Raw genomic sequence first — 20,917 nt, forward strand, 5'->3', positions numbered from 1 at the left:
GGAAGTTATTTTCCATACACTCCAGGAACCTCTGGGACTGTTCCCTCTCTGCTGTACTGCATTTCCAGCAGACAGATGTTGAAGTCTCCCATAAGACTACTGGGAAATTCCCACTAATCTGAACTTATTACTGCAAATTTTAGAACACCTCTGATGAGTTAATTTCTTTTAACTGTTCATCATTTATTGTAGCAAAAATAAGCAAGCTAATCTATGTCCTCATTTCAGTAAGACAAATGATGCACAGGAAAAGAGATGACCTGCCTAAATTTTAGTTCAGGTACATGCAGTGACTGCTAGTCCACCAGCTCAGTTGTTTTGAAGATTATCCACCTGCTTTGTTATTTTTAATGAAGGTATAGGGAAAAAAAATATCCTTTTCACACATTAATAGCTTTCTGATTTTGAGATTGGAATGTTTTCAATAATAGGCAAGACTCTGTTTAGCTTTTGTTCTTTATACTCTTGAAAACAAAGCACACATTTACAATGAAGTACTGATTATGGGGATTCTCCATGCCTAATCAGTTATGCATACTCAATCCTGTTGAAGGCAGGGGGATACTGTTGTTAAAGTTATCATCTAAAGACAACACTTGGACCACTCAACTCGCATCATTTTGCTCATTACATAGAATACATAGAATAGAATACATAGAATAAACCAGGTTGGAAGAGACCTTCGAGATCATCGCGTCCAACCCATCAACCAATCCAACACCGCCCAAGCAACTAACCCACGGCACCAAGCACCCCGTCAAGTCTTCTCCTAAAAACCTCCAGTGATGGCGACCCCACCACCTCCTCAGGCAGCCCATTCCAGTGGGCAATCACTCGCTCTGTGTAAAACTTCCTCCTAACCTCCAGCCTAAACCTCCCCTGACGCAGCCTGAGACTGTGTCCTCTTGTTCTGGTACTGATTGCCTGGGAGAAGAGACTAACCTCTGCCTCACTACAACCTCCCTTCAGGTAGTTGTAGAGAGTAATAAGGTCACCCCTGAGTCTCCTCTTCTCCAGGCTAAGCAACCCCAGCTCCCTCAGCCTCTCCTCGTAGGGCTTATGTTCCAAACCCCTCACCAACTTTGTTGCATTACGGAGATGAAGAGAACTCATATTGAGATTTTGGGAAGCACACAACTTCTCAGTGAAACACAGGAAAAAGGAGGACCCTATAAACAGTCTTCGTGATTTTTTTACTGCTAGAGTAGAAGAATTATTTAAATAGAAATGACACATTCATGATAATGGATTATTGAATTTATTTTCATTCTTTTACTTCATGTTTTAAAAAGTTACGAGCAAAACCAAATCAATCTTTTCTAAAAAGAAGCAAGCTGCATTTTAAGCTTTCTGAGCATTAACATTGCTTAATTCGCAGATCTTTTTCACATAAAGTCTGTTGTGGTTAAGCTAAATGAGTTTGGAGCTAAATTTATATCTCAGCTTTTACAAATATTTCAGATTAATTACTATGGAATGAATGAAGAATGACACCTTAATTAGTAATGCTTCTCTTGGCAATTAGGATTCTTTTGGCTTTTCTTAGCAATTAAAGTGGCAGTGGCATATCATTAAGGTCTTCAAGATTCCCCATGCCTCCTCAGAAGCAATTACTGTGGGAAGCATTGAAATTCAGGCTCGTAGTTATAATCTGTTCTCTAAGGATCTAACAGCAGGATAAACATTCTTACCTTCTTCCTTCCATTGCAATTTTGCATTAACCCATTATCATTATCCAATCAATCATTAATGTCATTTTAACGTGTCATTTTTCATTAAGTTCAATTTTCATTTGTAAAAAGTAACTGGGTGCAGTCAATTGATTTTGTCAAAGTGTATAGTATTAAAGTCACGTAAATGAAGGCAGTTAACACATTAGCACTTTCCTCCGCAGCACAATGAAACACCGGCACTTAGCACAATTTAAACTAGCGTAACAGAACACACAGCTATGACACACCTTGGAAAAATGACAGGAAGGCATCCATACATCACTAAAAGTGAATTTAAAACCATGCCATTCTGTCATGCTGCTTATAACACACACTGGGAATTTTTACCTTAGCATACACAAGCACATGTTGCCTTATGAATGCAAAAATGAGGATAGATGTAGCAGAATTTAGCAAGAAATATAGAATGGAATGGAATGGAATGGAATGGAATGGAATGGAATGGAATGGAATGGAATGGAATGGAATGGAATGGAATAGAATGGAATAGAATAGAATAGAATAGAATAGAATAGAATGGAATGGAATAGAAAAGAAAAGAAAAGAAAAGAAAAAAGAAAAGAAAAGAAAAGAAAAAAGACAAGACAAGACAAGACAAGACAAGACAAGACAAGACAAGAAAAGAAAAGAAAAGAAAAGAAAAGAAAAGAAAAGAAAAGAAAAGAAAAGAAAAGAAAAGAAAAGAAAAGAAAAGAAAAGAAAAGAAAAGAAAAGAAAAGAAGAAAAGAAAAAAACAGGTTGGATGAGACCTTCAAGATCATTGTGACCAACCCATCATCCAACACCACCTAATCAACTAAACCTTTCAACCAAGCACCCTATCAAGTCTCCTCCTAAACACCTCCAATGATGGTGATTCCACCAACTCCCCGGGCAGCACATTGCAACGGGCAATATCTGTCTAGAATTTCTTCCCAACATCCAGTCTGAACCTCCCCTGGTGCCGCTTGAGATTGTGTCCTCTTGTTCTGGTGCTGGTTGCCTGGGAGAAGAGACCAGCCCCCACCTGGCTACATCCTCTCTTCAGGTAGTTGTAGACAGCAATAATGTCTGCCCTGAGCCTCCTCTTCTCCAGGCTAAGCAACCCCAGCTCCCTCAGCCTCTCCTCATAGGGCTACAGGGCATAGCTATAATGCTAGCTACATGAAATGACATTTTTTACCTTCTGACTGAACAAAACAAATACACTCCATTGCTATTGGGACCAAATTTATAAATGTTTATTAATAATGAGCCAAAAATTGACCATTATTTCTGCTGAAATATAAAGTCATTGTTTCAATAGTCAAATTTTGTCTTAGTTTCTCAGTAGTTTCAATCCATGTGTCAGAAGTTCTTGATACACTTCAGTTTGCTCTGTGCCGGGATTTATGAGACTTCTTTTGCAGAGAGAGATACTTACAAGCTTGCATTTGAGGTCTTGAATCTTCTGAGCCAGCAACTACCTGAGAGTTACTCATGAAAAAAATGTTACTCTCGTTTCCCTAAGTTCGAGCAAAAAGCTCTTAGAGTTTCAAAAGAATCATGATAACTTCATGCAGTAGGTAGAATAGAATAGTAGGCAGAATAGTGACAGATCAGCAGTAGCAGTCCTTCCCAGTTCAAGGTATTCAGCACTGACCACATTTAATGCCAAAATTCTGAAGTTTGCAGCCAGGATACTGTTTCTGAAATATCCTTCTACAGGATCATTCACTGAGTAGGGAAAATATGGTCTACACATATGAATAAGTGGTGCTGGATATTAGATGGCATTTTGGCATACCTTGATGTAAAGAGAAGTGCAGACCTTCCTGAATACACAGCCGTATTTGATGCTTTCTATACTCCTGTTGCTGCAGAAAGATTTGTTTCTTCAACAGTTAACTGTGTTTGAAATTAAAACAAAGCCTATTTAACCAGCTACCATAAGTGACATTGAGTAAAGTACTGGCATTAGTACAGTTTGTTCCAGCACAGCAGAACTACCTAGAGCTACTGTGCTTTTCTTGTTCAGTCCTATGATTTTGGATTGTTGTGCTAGGTCTAGGTTGAGTATGGATTGGAAAATTTAGCTTTGCAGTTCACACCTGTCTTCAAAACCAATGGAATTTAAGTGCAACTTCAATACTTCTCTATGCTGTGATGGTTTAAGCCTTAACTGGGAGTTAAGAGCTCAGATGGGGGCAAGGCTGAGAATCTCTCCCCCACTCCCCGCTCCTCCCTCCAAACAGAGAGGGAAAAAAGGGGAAAGGAGAAAATCCACCAAACAATAATTTGGAGTCGGCTTGGAAGTAGAGAGGTAAAACAAAATATATATGTATCAATAACAGATAAGGTTCACAAGGGCAAGGAACAAGAATGGATGGGAGGGGGACAAGTAGAAAGAATACAAAACCAGGCTTTTCTCTGAAGAGTTGTGGAGGCAGCAGGGAGAAGGATCAGGCCCGACCACGTGGCAGAGGAGCAGGAGGGCAGCTGCAGTAGCTCTCATCCAGGAGAGGCAGGAGCCAAAAGGAGACACAATGACCTCAGTGCCTCCCCTTTTATACCCTAGCTGGGCAGGGAGGGGGGGAGTGGAACAGACTCAGTTTCCCAGGGGGAAAATGCCCTGCAGGGAAGGCAAAGCACCTGCAAGCCCTTCCTTCTTTGTTTTCAGAAAAGGGCATTAAACCTCCACATATGTCTTCATCTCCGACACTGCAATGAAATCTTCCACCCAGAGTCTCAGATGTCCTCTGTATATGACAACCAAATACAAGGTCATTGTCCATGCTTTAAGTCTGAGTATAAACTAACTCTAATCCAAAAGTATTGTGACCATGCTGGGGAGCTCAACAGTTCTGTGGTGCAGTTGTTGGCACTTGCTGGATAAAGAATTGGCTGGACGGTCACACTTGGAAAGTTGCAGTCAATGGCATAGTGTCCAAATGGGTATCAGTCACAAGTGGCATCTCTCAGGGGTTGGTACTGGGACTAGTGCTGGTTAATATCTTTGTTGTCAATATGGACAGTGGGATTGAGTACACCCTGAGCAGGTTTGGGGATGACACCAAGCTGTGTGGTCTGGTTGACATGCTGGAGGGAAGGGATGCCTTCCAGATGGACCTGGACAGGCTTGAGAGATGGGCTCATGCCAACTTCATAAAGTTCAACAAGGCCAGGTGCAAGGTCCTGCACCTGAATCAGCACCATCCCAAGTACAAATACAGACTGGGCAGAGAATGGCTTAAGAGAAGTCTTGAGGAGAAGGACTTGAGGATGTTGGTTGATGAAAAACTCAACATGAGCTGGCAATGTGCACTTGCAGCCCAGACCAACTGTGTCCTGAGCTGCATCAAAAGAAGCCTGACAGCAGGATGAGGGACAGGATACTCTCCATCTACTGTGCTCTCATGACACCCCACCTGGAGTACTGTGTCCTGTTCTGGAGCTCCCAACACAAGGACATCAAACTGTTGGAATAGGTCCAGAGGAGGGCCACAAAGATGATCAGAGGGCTGGAGCATTTCCCCTATAGGGAGAGTCTGTAAGAGTTGGAGCTGTTCAGCCTGGAGAAGAGAATGCTCTGGGAAGACCTTATAGCAGCTTTCCAGCACCTGAATGGGGCCTACAAGAAAGCTGTGAAGGGAACTTTTTATGAGGGTTTGAAGTGATAGGATGAGAGGGAATGGCTTTAAGATAGAAGAACATAGATTTAGAGTAATATTAGGAAGAAACTCTTTACAGTGAGAGTGGTGAGATACTGGAATGGGTTGACCAAGGAAGCTGTGGAATCCCCCTCCCTGGATGTGTTCAAGGCCAGGCTGCATGGGACCATGAGCAACCTGGTCTAGTGGAACGTGTCCCTGGCCGTGAAGGGGCATTGGAGCTAGATGTTCTTTAAGGTGCCTCCCAAACCAAGCCATTCCATGATTCTATGATCACACTGTCAGTTTTTGGTCAGGTTAGAGAGCTGGGCAGATAAAATCTCTCTCACTCTCATTCTCTCTTTATGCTGCCAAATCCCATGACCTCCTCAAATGGTTTTATCTAAAATATTTTGTTAGATTAAAAAAAACACCTCACATTTGCTTCATAAATACTTTATTTACTTGAGAATTCCCTTTAGATATGTCTGCTTTTGCTCATCTTCCATCTGCTTTTGTTCATCTTCCATATTACTAACATCTCCATTAGCTTATAAGGAATTATGGAAAAGAGTTCATGCACAGGAGAAGCTCTGCACACTATAAAATCATAACTACAGGGAGTAAGTTTTCACTCAGACCTAGCTCACTTGAATACACACTTGGCTTCTGTCATGGGATTCCCTTGCAGCAGGCTGCTGCATCCCACTGCTTCACCACCTTGTAACAACATTTCACGAGGTAACTAGTGAGACAGCCCCAGGAAATAGGTTAGTGAAACAAGACTCGGGTGAAGACTGAGGCACTTTCATTGCAGGCACCCTTTACTCACATGTGAGGAACAAGTGGCAGAAGATTATCTTTTCATCAGTGGCACAAAGGCACTTTCACAACTTCCTGTTTGTCATCTCAAAATGCTGGAAGGTCTGGTGTTGCAAATGGCAGTGGGCAATCTCTGTAGCATACTTGTGGAGAAATTTACTTCTTAAATGTGATTAAGACTAATTAGGGCTAATTGTAATAAAGTCATACAGAGCACCCATATTTCTTACAACTCTCCTGTTCATACAACAGGATAACAAAAATGCTTTGTCAAACCCACAGATGTTAAAAATAGAAATCAAGTGTATATGCTGCCAAAGAGAAAAAGCAGTACGTTGTCAGAGGACATCACAAACTCTAACACCAGAGCAAAGAAAAAACCATCACAGGAAGTTTAACTGAAGTGTCAATTATTTCATATAAAATACATATTTAATTTTCTAATAATATAAACACAGACACTATTTTATCTCTAAAGATCAACAGCTACAACTAGTGAGAAAACCAAGAAATACCAGTGCAAGTGATTTCTCCTAACTGCATACATACCTGTAGTAAAATTGTCTTACTGCCAGAGTAGTCCAAGTTTAATGTGAAATAAAAGAAGATGTAGCTATTAAAAATAAATTAGGCAGCTATGCACAGTATATTTCTGACCTGAATTTAGATTTGAGAAACTGAATTAGGTAGAAGCAAAAAGATCACACCACAGAAGCCTACTTTTTGCTGTGGTAATTCATCTTTCCAAAGCTTTCTTGCCTGGTGATTAGGCATTTATTTTAGTTTAGTAGATATCTATACCTCTGTTGAATGCAACTATATCAATTGCAGTGTCAAGGCATTCCCCCCTACTTAGTGCCTTTGAGAAGACTCAGAGATCTCTGACATAGCCTAATACCTACATTTTTAGGCTGCTGGAGTAACACTGTATGACTAAATGATCAGAAAAAGGGATTCCAAACTACCTGGTATTATGTAAAGTTCAAACAAACTCAACAGTTTCTTCTCTCTTACTTTCCTTATGCTTCGCAGACTTGCTGTTCACAAGCTGAAAAATAAGCCTCTGATAAAAGGACAGCAAGAACCTTGATCTTCAAAGCAGCATCTGAACTACGCTCTGATACCCATTTTTAAGCTGGAAGAAAAAGTGCAGTAGCAACAAACAGAAAGCTAGATGGTGCTAAGATACTGACTTGCATGCCTACAACTACGTGTGCTGCAGACAAACTGGGAAAGACAAACCAGTTGATATAAAGAGATTCAGAAGAGTTTGTGGATGTAGATTAAGAAATACTATACTTAGATAAGTCTCCACCTACCTTAAGATTTGGTTCAGGCCACTGTGCTATGGTGATAAGAAATGAAAAAAAGCAGCAGTGGTCTCTCAGATAAATTTCTGCCTTTTGTAAGAGAAAAATGTTACTGCCTCCACTAGTGAAAAAAAAGCATTCTCAGTAATTGCTGAAAAATAATGTAGAAAGATTTTGCCTTTAACTCATGGGAAATAATATTAAGTGAAGAAGTTTATGCTACATGTTACCATATTATAACAAGCATTACTAAGGATTTTCCAGGGTGCTGGATACCTACAGGCTTCTAACACTTCACTTTGAAGCAACTGTGTACCTTCTTGCTCCAAGACAAACTAAACTTGGTATTTTAGCTTAGCCAAAATTTCATTTCTATCTCTTTCTATCTCTTCTTTATACTGCTGATAAATTATTTAGAACTACTCTGACATTCCTGTGTTTCAGCTCAAGCAGGGAAATCTCTGAGACCAGTTTCAAATTCATTATCTGCAACAAAAAGGCCTATCTGTGACAGGGAGCATGCAGCACTTGGTAAGAGAAGTGTGATTGCATTTCTGACATCTTACTTTATCTGTAAAAGTAACCCAGCATCAAAATAGAACCATCTCAAAGTGGCTACCTTGCAGAGTTCTCTGAAATAACAATACTGGTAGCAGATCTCATCTTCAGATGAGCCTGCAGATGACACATCTTGGAGTTATAAAGCTAATTCTGTTTCTCCTCCTGTCTTTTTGCTATGTGACCATGGACGAGCAGCACAAAAGAGCTGGCACCATCACTGTTCTGGCTAACTTTGATGTCCCTGTGGCTCTTAGTTGATTTATGAACTCACTAGTAACTATGACAATAGTTTACCCAGGGAACAGTCACACACTACAGCCCTACCCACTGAGAGGTAGCAAACCTCAGTGCTATCCCCAGCTTGGTTGCCTGTGATCCTGGGTGATCTCTGATCATTCCTGTGCCTCATTTCACTAATTTGTAAAACAGAGAATTATGCTTGCCTTCCACTACAATGAACTCTTTCATCAATAGGTGACAAGTGTCAGAAAAATGAGAGAAGAAAACGACTTATTCTCTAATTCTGCACCTCGGAAGACTGCAAACCAGCACACTTGTCTCACATATTTCTTTTAGCTCTAAAAACACAGCAGCAGCAGGGGAACCAGTAGCTATATTGATTGGTTACAAATGCTTTAACAGAAAATCTGGGATACTGAAGTGCCTTTAGAATGTATATTCCAGACACATTCCAGTAGATGGTTGCAAGTAGATGGTTATGATTTGGAAGTGATTAGGAGAGAAGAATCCAATTATGATCTAATTAAGAAAAATTTGAAAAATCTGGAAGCAATAACACAAATCAATGGTACAGAAAAGAAAATGGGGGTCTGTTATAAATGCAATAGTGGTTTGTGATTTGTGTTGCAGAATGCTGTATTCGGGGTGGTAGTGGCAGTTGATCTATTTTGAGAACAGAGGGTAAATGTTCAGATTGTTTTGGCTTCAGACAGGAACCTCATGCCAACTTTCTCAGGAGCCACAGAATGTTTACACAGTATCACTAAGGTTGGAAGAGACCTCGAGGATCATCAAGTCCAACCTGTCACCACAGACCTCATGACTAGACCATGGCACCAAGTGCCACGTCCAATCTCCTCTTGAACACCTCCAGGGATGGTGACTCCACCACCTCTCTGGGCAGCACATTCCAATGATGAATGCCTCGCTCAGTGAAGAACTTTCTCCTCACCTCAAGTCTAAACCTCCCCTTGTGCAGCTTGAGACTGTGTCCCCTTTTTCTGGTGCTGCTTGCCTGGGAGAAGAGACCAACCCCTTCCTGGCTACAACCATGTTTCAGGTAGTTGTAGAGGGCAATGAGGTCTCCCCTGAGCCTCCTCTTCTGCAGGCTAAACAATCCCAGCTCCCTCAGCCTCTCCTCACAGGGCTTGTGCTCGAGGCCTCTCCCCAGCCTCGTTGCCCTTCTCTGGACATGTTCAAGTGTCTCAATGTCCTTCTTAAACTGAGGGGCCCAGAACTGGACACAGTACTCAAGGTGTGTCCTAACCAATGCAGAGTGCCCCTCAGATAAGTCCTGTGCTGCAGCTGTACTTGTGTGAGAAGATGTGGTTCTTCAAAGAATACAGGAGAAAGACCTCCCCTGCCTCATCTGTGACCCTTATCACAAAGAAGACGCATGATCAAGAAGCCCAAGAAGTTGCTAGAACTCATTATCATATCCCTGCCTTCTATGAAGCATAAACATGCATATGTAGATGGTGTAGCTATATAAAGAAAAGTTAGAATTTGTACGGTGCTCTTTGGCCGAGACTGGAGGTATCTGTGGGGGGAAGTCTCTGCGGCCCAGTGCACTGTTTCTCTCTCTTTATTTTCCCCTGCTGCTTGCTCGCTTCTTTTTTAATAAACAGCTCTCACAAGAAACTTGGAAACTTTTTTGTGCGGCCCATTTGTAACAGCCACAGCAGAAAGCAGACCAGAACCTCTAAGAACAAATTTTGCCTTTCAAATCTTGGAAAAAATTTTGGACAAGAACTATGATGAAATGTTTTCCTTTGGAAGTCAAATAGAGATGTAATACTGCTCTGTAACGTTCTCCTGTTAAGCTGTTCAATTTGTAAGAATTTAATTTTATGTTATTATGTATTTTCCTTTTGCAGTATGATCATTGAGCATTACTAATCCTTTTAAAGCAAGCTTTTTGCAAAATTCTCAGTATTCCTTTTTTCTTTAGTTCTAGATTGGAAGCAGCAAAATAATACCCTTTAGCAACCACTAGGCTATGCTAACAGACTGCTTAAGTGACAAAATCTACTTTTAAGAATAATGCATGTTTTAAATGCACATGGATGTGCAAAGCCACGTTAAAAAATGCCCACGCATTCAGAAAGGTACTTACAGTAACCCGCTTATCCTGATGGATTAACCTGTCCTGTCTGTGTTTTCAACTCAAATCTAATTATGAGTTAAAGAAAGCCAAGTGAGCACTCCTGAAGCAAACAGCACTTCCCTAACACTGCTATTCTAACTCAGCAGAAATCAAAAGGATTCTGGTATTTTGAATAGGATAGATCAAATTTTGCTTAATTTTGATAATAGAATCATAGAATCAATAAGGTTGGAAAAGACCTCAAAGATCATGATTTTAGATTCAAGACTGCAACAGCAAAAAAGTCACAGAAATGTTTAAGCCACCGTTCCTTCTGTGTAGATGTTAGCTTTACTGTCTTAATAAAGAAGATTGAAAAATCTGTATAGATGTTAGCTTTACTGTCTTAATAAAGAAGATTGAAAAATCTGTATAGATGTTAGCTTTACTGTCTTAATAAAATTCTGGCATTTTGAATAGGATAGATCAAATTTTGCTTAATTTTGATAATAGAATCATAGAATCAATAAGGTTGGAAAAGACCTCAAAGATCATGATTTTAGATTCAAGATTGCAACAGCAAAAAAGTCACAGAAATGCTTAAGCCACCGTTCCTTTTGTGTAGATGTTAGCTTTACTGTCTTAATAAAGAAGATTGAAAAATCTGTATAGATGTTAGCTTTACTGTCTTAATAAAGAAGATTGAAAAATACCTTGCATGTGCTTTGCATTTTAGACAAGGAAAAGGTCACCACGTTGTTATGAGAAGATGACAAATAGATTACAAACCACGAGAAAGGAATCTGAAGTATCACGAATTGCCAGTGATGAGAACTGTTCTACAAATCCTCATTAATGAGTGACATTTACCTTGCTATTACTCAGAATTTCTAGGTGTGCATGCTTCCCCTGGTAATCTATTGATAGGCTTTAAATAGAGAGGCATGATTAGATATCCTTTGGGTTGTTTCATAATTCAAGCTGGGTGGGGTGCTTGGTGCCATGGTTTAGTTGATTAGACAGTGTTGGATGATAGGTTGGACTCGATCTCAAAGGTGTTTTCCAACCTGGCTTATTCTATTCTATTCTATTCTATTCTATTCTATTCTATTCTATTCTATTCTATTCTATTCTATTCTATTCCAGTCTAGTCTAGTCTAGTCTAGTCTAGTCTATTCATTAAAGAATAAAATAATGCCTAAAGTAATAATAAAGCAATATAATAAAACAATAATGAACTAAGTAGTAAGTGCACTGTAACACATGAGTATTCATTATTCTTTAAGCGTGCATCAGAATGCACAGGAGAATCACAGAGTGTTTCCATGATTAAGTGTTTTTATAAAAGTCATATTAGTGGAGTAACATCAGATTAGCTGTTTGAACATGTCAGCATAAATACTAGTGTAAAAGTCATCCAAGGCTACCTCTATAGAATAGAATAGAACAGAACAGAACAGAATAGAATAGAATAGACCAGTTTGGAAGAGACCTTCAAGATCATTGCGTCCAACCCATCATCCAACACCATCTAATCAACTAAACCATGGCACTAAGTACCCCATCAAGTCTCCTCCTAAACACCTCCAATGATGGCAACTCCACCACCTCCCCAGGCAGCCCATTCCAATGGGCAATCACTCTCTCTATGAATAATTTCCTAGAGAAATCTCTTTTTCACAGAGGTACCAACGAACCACAACCAAGATTCATAGTTGTATTGAGTGGTAAAGATTGTTATTTCTTCCTCTCTGAAAGGTTACAATTTATAATGAAAAAAAAAATAATTCTCAAATTTATAATTTAAAACATAATTATTTATTATGACTGTGGAAACCCCAAAAGGCAACATGATCTGCAGGTTCTATGGTCCAGAATATGATTTGTGAAATAATCATCTCAGGTTAAGTAAAAGCATAATCCATTAAACTGAATATTCTTGAAGCATAAATGCAAGACAGGTTTTGAAGTCTTTCAGCATATCCCCTGTGTCAATATGTAAAGTCAGCCTTAAACAGGAGAAACTTTTCTAAAGGAGTAAAACTGCAAACCCAGAGCTAGCTCGGGCTTGTAAACTTGAAATTAGCTGAACCAGCAGAAACTGAAATATTGTAGCACAGCTACCTGTGAGGATTTATGGGACACAGCATAAAAAGCCTTGCTGAAATCATGGTAGACAACATCTACTGCTTTCCCTTCTTCTAATCAGCTGGTCACATCATCACAGAAGGCCATCAGATTGGTCAAGAATGATTTCCCCTTCATGAATCCATGCTGGCTATTCCTGATAACCTTCTACACACACTTAGAGATGACCTCCAAAACCACAGAATCGCAGAATACATCTGGCTGGAAGAGAACTGGAAGATCATCCCGTCCAAAATGAGCTGTTCCATCACCTTTCCAGGACCAGCTCATTCTTGAAGGTTCCTGAGACTGCCCAGATAATGACTTTTCAGAATGTTAACCATTCCTGACTGTACACATTAATATTTCTCCTAGAAGGTGTTTGGGTTTTTTCCCTCCAAACATCTTTCCTCTCACTGCAATGGCAGTGCCATCATACAGTGTTTCATCAACCTTTCCAACAGTAATTCATGTTCTCATTTTTAATAAAATAGAATAAGCAAAGAGATCAAATATGGCACAAATGTATTTTCTTTATGTTGCCTTACATTTTAGATGCAATATTTATTTATTTTTATGAACACCTAATCAATGTCATTTGATTTAATTGGTTATTTCCTTAATTCTGTTGTTATCATTTCACCCAGAACATGCCTTGGACATCATTTAATGATTATTGAAAAATTTTACATCTCTCTTCAAACAAAATCTGGGTACACTGGAGGTGTTCAGAAGGAGACATGATGGGGTGCTTGGTGCCATGGTTTAGTTGATTAGATAGTGTTGGATAATGGGTTGGACGCGATGTTCTATTCCATTCCAAATTTTGGTCTCCAACTCAAATAATGAAGCAATATAGAATAGAATAGAATAGAATAGACCAGGTTAGAAGAGACCTTCAAGATTATTGTGTCCAATCTATTATCCAATCCACCTAATCAACTAAACCATGCAACCTAGCACCCTATCAAGACTCCTCCTAAACACCTCCAATGATGGTGACTCCACCACCTCCCTAGGCAGCCCATTTCAATGGGCAACCACTCTCTCTATGAAGAATTTCTTCCTAACATCCAGTATAGACCTTCCCTGACATACCTTGAGACTGTGTCCTCTTGTTCTGGTGCTAGTTGCCTGGGTGAAGAGACCAACCCTCACCTGGCTACAACCTCCCATCAAGTAGTTGTAGAGAGCAATAAGGTCTCCCCTGAGCCTCCTCTTCTTCAGGCTAAGCAACCCCAGCTCCGTCAGCCTCTCCTCACAGGGCTGTTCTCCAGACCCCTCCCTATCCTCATTGCCCTTCTCTGGACACTTTCCAGCACCTCAAAATCTTTCTTAAATTCAGGACCCCAGAACTGGACACAGGACTCAAGGTGTGGCCTAACCAGTGCAGTGTACAGGGGCAGAATGACCTCCCTGCTCCTGCTGGCCACACTATTCTTGATGCAGGCCAGGATGCCATTGGCCCTCCTGGCTGCCTGGGCACACTGCAGGCTCATGTACTAGTACCAGTACCCCTAGGTCCCTCTCTGCCTGGCTGCTCTCTAGCCACTCTGACCCCAGCCTGTAGCACTGCATGGGGTTGTTGTGGCCAATGTGCAGAACCTGGCACTTGGATGTGTTCAATCTCATGCCATTGGATTCTGCCCATCTGTCCAGCCTGTCGAGGTCCCTCTGCAGAGCCTCTCTACCCTCCAGCAGATCAACTCCTGCCCCCCAGCTTGGTGTCATCTGAAAATTTACTGATGATGGACTCAATGCCCTCATCCAGATCATCAATAAAGATGTTAAAGAGGATGGGGCCAGCGCTGATCCTTGGGGCACACCACTAGTGACTGGCTGCCAGCTGGATGTGGCACCATTCACCACCACTCTCTGGGCTTGGCCCTCCAGCCAGTTCCTAACCTAACGCAGTGTGCGCCTGTCCAAGCCGTATATACCAGCTGAAAACAAAACTTTGATCTGTTGTTTCTATCTTACTCCATTCATGCTAAGCCTGCAACATGTGAAAATAGTTTACATGAAAGCTTAGAATGAAATATTAGCTGCAATTTTATTCGAGCAGTATAGACTAAATATGAAATATCAAATATTATACTGCTTGTCCATCATCGGTTTAAAATAAAGCAATTGGGAATACTGAATAGCTTTGGTACTGCCAGAATAGGGACTGAAATTGTGCAAAGACAGAGAAACTGCTCAGCTTCCAAGAAAAGGAACACCAGGATATATATCACAAACACAGGCTTTTATTTGATTACACATATATTTATGGTGGAGGAGTCCATACAGTCTGCCCTCACTGCCCTAGGTTTTATAGATGAGTTTTTAGGTCATAATCGTTACAGCTAGTGGTTATAAAGAAATGGAAACACTGACTGACCTTCAGTATTTATTTAGAAATGTATTTGTAAGCTGTAGGCACATTGCCTGGAGAAGAGTCACAGCACTGACCCTGAAGTAAAACAAAGTAGCAAACAACTGTGCCTGGAGATTAGGAGTCAAAATCAATGTAAGTAACCACCAGCAGCAGATGAAAAGGATTAATGATTGAATTCTATTACTGAAAGGAATAGAATATTCAAAGTGTTGGGATAGGTGCATGGGATCCCTGATGTAGCTTCATTGTGGAGTATACAGCTGAACCAGGTCATGTGCAAGTTAGATGCATCTGTTGTATTATATTCATTAGTGGTGGTGTTCAAACCCTCCTCATTCCACAGCTGCCTTTTCGCAAATCACTGAAGAGCACAAGCAGCACCATGCCACCCCTGCAGCATTCACTGCTTCAGATGGTTGAATACCTACCAGCAACAGGACAATAAAACCTGGACTAAATGAAAACTGGACTGAATCTAGACAAGGATATGCCACAATTACCAGACTATTTCAGAGGTGTTTGGTGAATGCAAATGAATGAGGTGTGGACTGACAAAGACCATCATGCTTTACAACGGACAAACACTTTTCTCTCTTCCCCACATCCTCTCCACGCCAACTTACTTAAGTGAGCCCAGTCTTTGTGCTCTCTCCTGCCACATTATCCCATTCCCTTATTCATGCATTTGTAGCCTTACTTCTAGGTTTTCTCATCTCAGTCCCTGTGTTCAAACACAGTACTTCCATTTCCCCTGTTGGCTCTGCAACTGGTTCCCCCTCCCTTTTCTTGCAGTTCCTGGTCATCAGTCACAAGTGCCCAGCCAGAAAGCCTCATTATTACAATCCTGATCATTTGTGTCTAAGTTTCCCAAGACCAAAATGAGAGCTGAGATTGATACCTAGGAAATTTCAGCCCAACCAATTAGAGTTTTGACAAAACTTATATACATATTGAATATGGGAAGTTTTGGCAATCACTTTCTGTATGCAATGAGCAGAATATTAACAGAAGATGAAAAAGGTATCCAAATAGTACAGCCACTTAGTTTGCAGATAACACCAAGCAGAGTGGTGTGGTTGTCATGCCTGAGGGATGGGATGCCACCCAGAGGGACCTGGACAAGCTTAAGAGGCAGGCCTGTGTAAACCTCAGGAGGTTCAGCAAGGCCAAGTGCAAAGTTCTACACCTGAGTCAGGACTATCCTTGATATCAGTAGAGGCTGGGGGATGATAGGTTTGAGAATAGCATTAGGGAGAAAGACTTAGGGGTTGCTGACATTTAGCCCATAGCTGGGGCTAAACTATAGCAGTTGCTCTATCACCTGACAATTCCTCCCTGGCAGAGAAGGGGAATTGGGAAAAGCAGACTCGCAGGTTGAGATGAAAACAGATTTAATGAAACAGCCAAGCTGGTAGCAATGCCAATACAAGATACAGAGAGAGCTATTGTCAGCCCAGCAAGTATGCAGCAGTCACAATATCCAGGAAGGCAATCCTGAGGAGCAGGAGAGGAAGAAGGAGCAGGAAAAGAGTCCAATAAGGATGCTCTAGCAGGAAGGCCTCCCATCTCCTCAGCAAACTTCATTGTGCTGAGTGTGGTGCTGATGGTATGGGTACACCTGTGAGCCAACTGGAGAACTGCTGATGGTCTGCAGCCCATGACTGGGCCTGGGATTGGTCTGGATGACCTTTAAAGTTTCCTTACAACACAAACCACTCTATGTCTCTATGATTTTATGTTTAATAGTTCTCTCTCTTTTTAACACTTTCTTTATTTAAATGACTTCATTCAGCAGAAGTTAAAAGGATGGAAAACAGCCCTGGTAATTGCTTCATAACTATAGATACAGCCTTGCCTAATACCAGCAATACTACTTGTTTTTGCACTTGGGATGAGGAATAGGAGTAGCAGTTGCCTCAGGGAGCTGTCATTAATAATCTAATCCATGTAGTTTTGGTTTAGACAGAAAAAAAAACCTTAAACTGGTATTCATACATCAATTCCTTTCAAGAGAAACACCACAGGGTGGACAGACTACATTGCAAGTGCTGTCACATTCAGGTATATAATCAATCCTGTTTTAATTGAAAAATACATTTCTCCTAAATACCAACCAACTTTTCCCCAAAGTGCTATAAATTGCAACATTCAAAAATGACACCATATGACACCATGGAGTTCTTAATTTCAGAGGTAGCTCATCATCTGCCTTTACACATCACTGAACATCTGAAACGAATGTTATTCCTAACTATTCAAACTTAGTGTAGAAAATGAGGATATAGCATGAAGCCATATTATAGAAACTAAAGTGCACATTTATAATGATTTATAGACTTCATGGTTTTAGCTGCACAGACACAATAAGGCCAAATAATACAGAGAGAAAATGAACACTTACCCACAGTGCTTCATGTGAGGTGGTTTATCCATTCTCACTGCCAGTTTAATTTTCAGGTCACTGTCCTGGCTGTTTTTGGGGACTATCATTTTATGCAGATCAGGTGACTTTGGGCTGTTAGATGTTGGATATAACACTACCTGCAAGCCATAAAATAAAAATTTCAATGAGTTGATAAAAAAAAATAATCAAATCTGCTTGTTTTCAATAGAAATTTTAAATCAGGGAAGATTCTTGTTGCATCTCCCCCAGTCTGAAAGGTGGCTGAAAAAGTTTTCTTCAGTCTAATAAACCAATTGACTCAATCTTATTTAGACAAATTTCAAAAATAGCCCAGAAGGCAAATCACATCCTGGGCTGCATCAAAAGATGCATTGCCAGCAGATCCAGAGAGTTGATTCTGCTACTTTACTCTGCTCTCATGAGACCTCACCTGGAGTACTGTGTCCGGGTCTGGAGTCCTCAATATAGGAAGGACATGGACCTGATGGAGGAGGAGGGCCAAGAAAATGATCAGGGGGTTGGAGCACCTCTGCTACAAAGACAGGCTGAGGGGCTGAGGGGGCTGGGGTTGTTCAGCCTGGAGAAATGGAGGCTCCAGGGAGACTTAATAGCAGCCTTCCAGTACCTGAGTACAGGAAGGATGGAGAGAGGCTGTTTACAAAGTGATAGAACAAGGGGCAATGACTTCAAACTAGAGAAGAGCAGATTTAGATTGGATGTTAGGAACAAGTTCTTTACTATGAGGGTGGTAGAACACTGGAACAGGTTGCCCAGGGAGGTGGTTGAGGCCCCATCCCTGGAGATATTCAAGGTGAGGCTTCACAGGGCTCTGGGCAGCCTGATCTAGTTCAGGATGTCCCTGCTGACTGCAGGGGGGTTTGGGCTAGATGATCTTCAGAGGTCCTTTTCAATCCAGATTGTTCTATGTTCATAGGATTCTTACAAATAGGAATTTTCATATTATGAGTTAATAAAATTTCCTCCTTTGTTAGTTCATTCTGAATTAAGTTTTAAACAAAAATGATCATGTAAAATTAAACAAGAGCCTGAATTTTTATGCTACTCAGTGCTCTGCTGGAAGCATTCTATTGAAACAATTTGCTACAGCATTACACAACAGATTGCCCTTCAAGCAGTGCCATATATACCCTTTTTTACCAACTCTATTATCTGATCATTAGCATTAGTAAGAGCCAATTACAGTAAAAATGATAGAAACTAGAGATTAATTTCAAGGCATCTTTGCTGCAAATGGAATACAATAAATGTTATATACTAAGTCCAGTTCATTGCGGTCAGTTGAAAATTCCCCCCAACATTAAACTTGCTCAGCTGGAAGCAAATGAAAGCTACATTTACAAGCAAAACTACAATCTACAATGAAATGCAATGAATATGTACAAAATATCCAGAATTTAAAATATTTACACATATTTACAATGTATAAACAGCACAGGAACCCTTGTGGCCACAGAACAGGGGAGATGCAACAGCTTCTCCCTCCCTGCCTCCTTCCCTACCGCCCTGTACACAAAGGGACAAGAGAAAGGAGAGACACAGAAGTTAATACAAATCACAGCAAAGCAGAGCAGCCAAGGTCAAGGAGAAGCCAGTTAGTATCTCCCAGCTCAAGGAAGCAAGGAGAGATTGGTTTTGTACAACTAGTTTAAGTTAGTTATCTTGGTAAAATTAGCCATCAAGTTAATTTCTTATAGATAGTTCTTGTGCCTTGTGTCACGTATTTTCTTCTGTACTATTGGGAAAGTTAAGACAAGGACTTGAGTATGTATCTCCAAAGAATCATGAATCTAACAGAATCACAGAATCACCAAGGTTGGAAGAGACCTCAAAGATCATCAAGTCCAACCTGTCACAACAGACCTCAGGACTAAACCACAGCACCAAGTGCCACATCCAATCCCCTCTTGAACACCTCCAGGGATGGTGACTCCACCACCTCCCTGGGCAGCACATTCCAACGATGAATGACTCTCTCGGTGATGAACTTTCTCCTCACCCTGACCCTAAACTTCCCCTGGTGCATCTTGAGACTGTGCCCTCTTGTTCTGGTGCTGGTTGCCTGGGAGAACAGACCAACTCCCTTCAGGTAGTTGTAGACAGCAAGAAGGTCTCTCCTGAGCCTCCTCTTCTCCAGGCTAAGCAACCTCAGCTCCCACAGCCTCTCCTTGCAGGGCTGTGCTCAAGGCCTCTCCCCAGCCTCGTTGCCATTCTCTGAACACATTCAAGTGTCTCAATGTCCTGCTTAAACTGAGGGGCCCAGAGCTGGACACAGTGCTCAAGGTGTGGGCTAACCAGCGCTGAGTACAGGGGCACAAGGACTTCCAAAAATATTACAATAGTGTCACTAAGATCTATGTGGTGAGTTGAAGCTTCCCATTCACATTAACTAAGCATGACTAACACAGTTGGAAGCAAATGGAAGCTGTATTTAGAAGCAAGAAATACACTCTACAATGGAATGCAATGAATATGTACAAAATATACAGTATCACAGTATCACCAAGGTTGGAAGAGACCACAAAGATCATCAAGTCCAACCTGTCTCCACAGACCTCATGACTAGACCATGGCACCAAGTGCCACGTCCGATCTCCTCTTGAACACCTCCAGGGATGGTGACTCCACTACCTCTCTGGGCAGCACATTCCAATGACGAATGACTTGCTCGGTGAAGAACTTTCTCCTCACCTCAAGTCTAAACCTTCCCTGGTGCAGATTGAGACTGTGTCCCCTTGTTCTGGTGCTGGTTGCCTGGGAGAAGAGACCAACCCCTTCCTGGCTACAACCACCCTTCAGGAAGTTGTAGTGGGCAATGAGGTCACCCCTGAGCCTCCTCCAGGCTAAACAATCCCAGCTCCCTCAGCCTCTCCTCATAGGGCTTGTGCTCAAGGCCTCTCACCAGCCTTGTTGCCCTTCTCTGGACACGTTCAAGTGTCTCGATGTCCTTCCTAAACTGAGGGGCCCAGAACTGGACACAGTACTCAAGGTGCAGCCTAACCAATGCAGAGTACAGGGCCACAATGACCTCCCTGCTCCTGCTGGCCACACTATTCTTGATGCATGCCAGGATGCCATTGGCCCTCTTGGCCACCTGGGCACACTGCTGGCTCATGTTTAGGTGGCTGTCAATCAGCACCCCCAGGTCCCTCTCTGTTTGGCAGCTCTCCAGCCACTCTGACCTCAGCCTGTAGCTCTGCATGGGGTTGCCGTGGCCAAAGTGCAGCACCCGGCATTTGGACTTGTTAAATGCCATCCCATTGGACTCTGCCCGTCTGTCCAGTCTGTCGAGGTCCCTCTGCAGAGCCTTTCTAGCCTCTAACTGACCAACATCTGCTCCTAACTTGGTGTCATCTGCAAATTTGCTGACGACTGACTCAATTCCCCTCATCCAGATCATCAATGAAGATGTTAAAGAGGATGAGGCCCAATACTGATCCCTGGGGAACGCCACTGGTGACTGGCCGCCAGCTGGATGACAGATGTTTACAATTAGAAAATAGCATGGAAATCCCCCTGTACATCTTCTGGGTTCCCCAGAGAAGCGGGGAAGCTGCTTCACTGCTCCCTCCCCCAGACCTCCTCCACCCCCCTGCAACAGAAGAAAAGAGGAGTTGAGAGGAAGGAA

General features: G+C 41.6%; 1 protein-coding gene across 6 annotated transcripts in view; it reads right to left on the reverse strand.

Annotated features, from left to right (window-relative positions):
• CADPS2 (calcium dependent secretion activator 2) overlaps positions 1-20,917 on the reverse strand; it is a 366,370-nt gene that overhangs the window by 150,910 nt on the left and 194,543 nt on the right. For all 6 annotated transcript variants that reach the window (XM_054173945.1, XM_054173944.1, XM_054173942.1 and 3 more), the window contains one exon: positions 17,269-17,408. In XM_054173945.1, coding sequence (XP_054029920.1) covers positions 17,269-17,408 — 140 coding nt within the window. The remainder of the gene's footprint in view (positions 1-17,268; positions 17,409-20,917) is intronic.

The sequence above is a fragment of the Dryobates pubescens genome, chromosome 27 (genome assembly GCF_014839835.1).
Source record: "Dryobates pubescens isolate bDryPub1 chromosome 27, bDryPub1.pri, whole genome shotgun sequence".
Lineage (NCBI taxonomy): Eukaryota > Metazoa > Chordata > Aves > Piciformes > Picidae > Dryobates > Dryobates pubescens.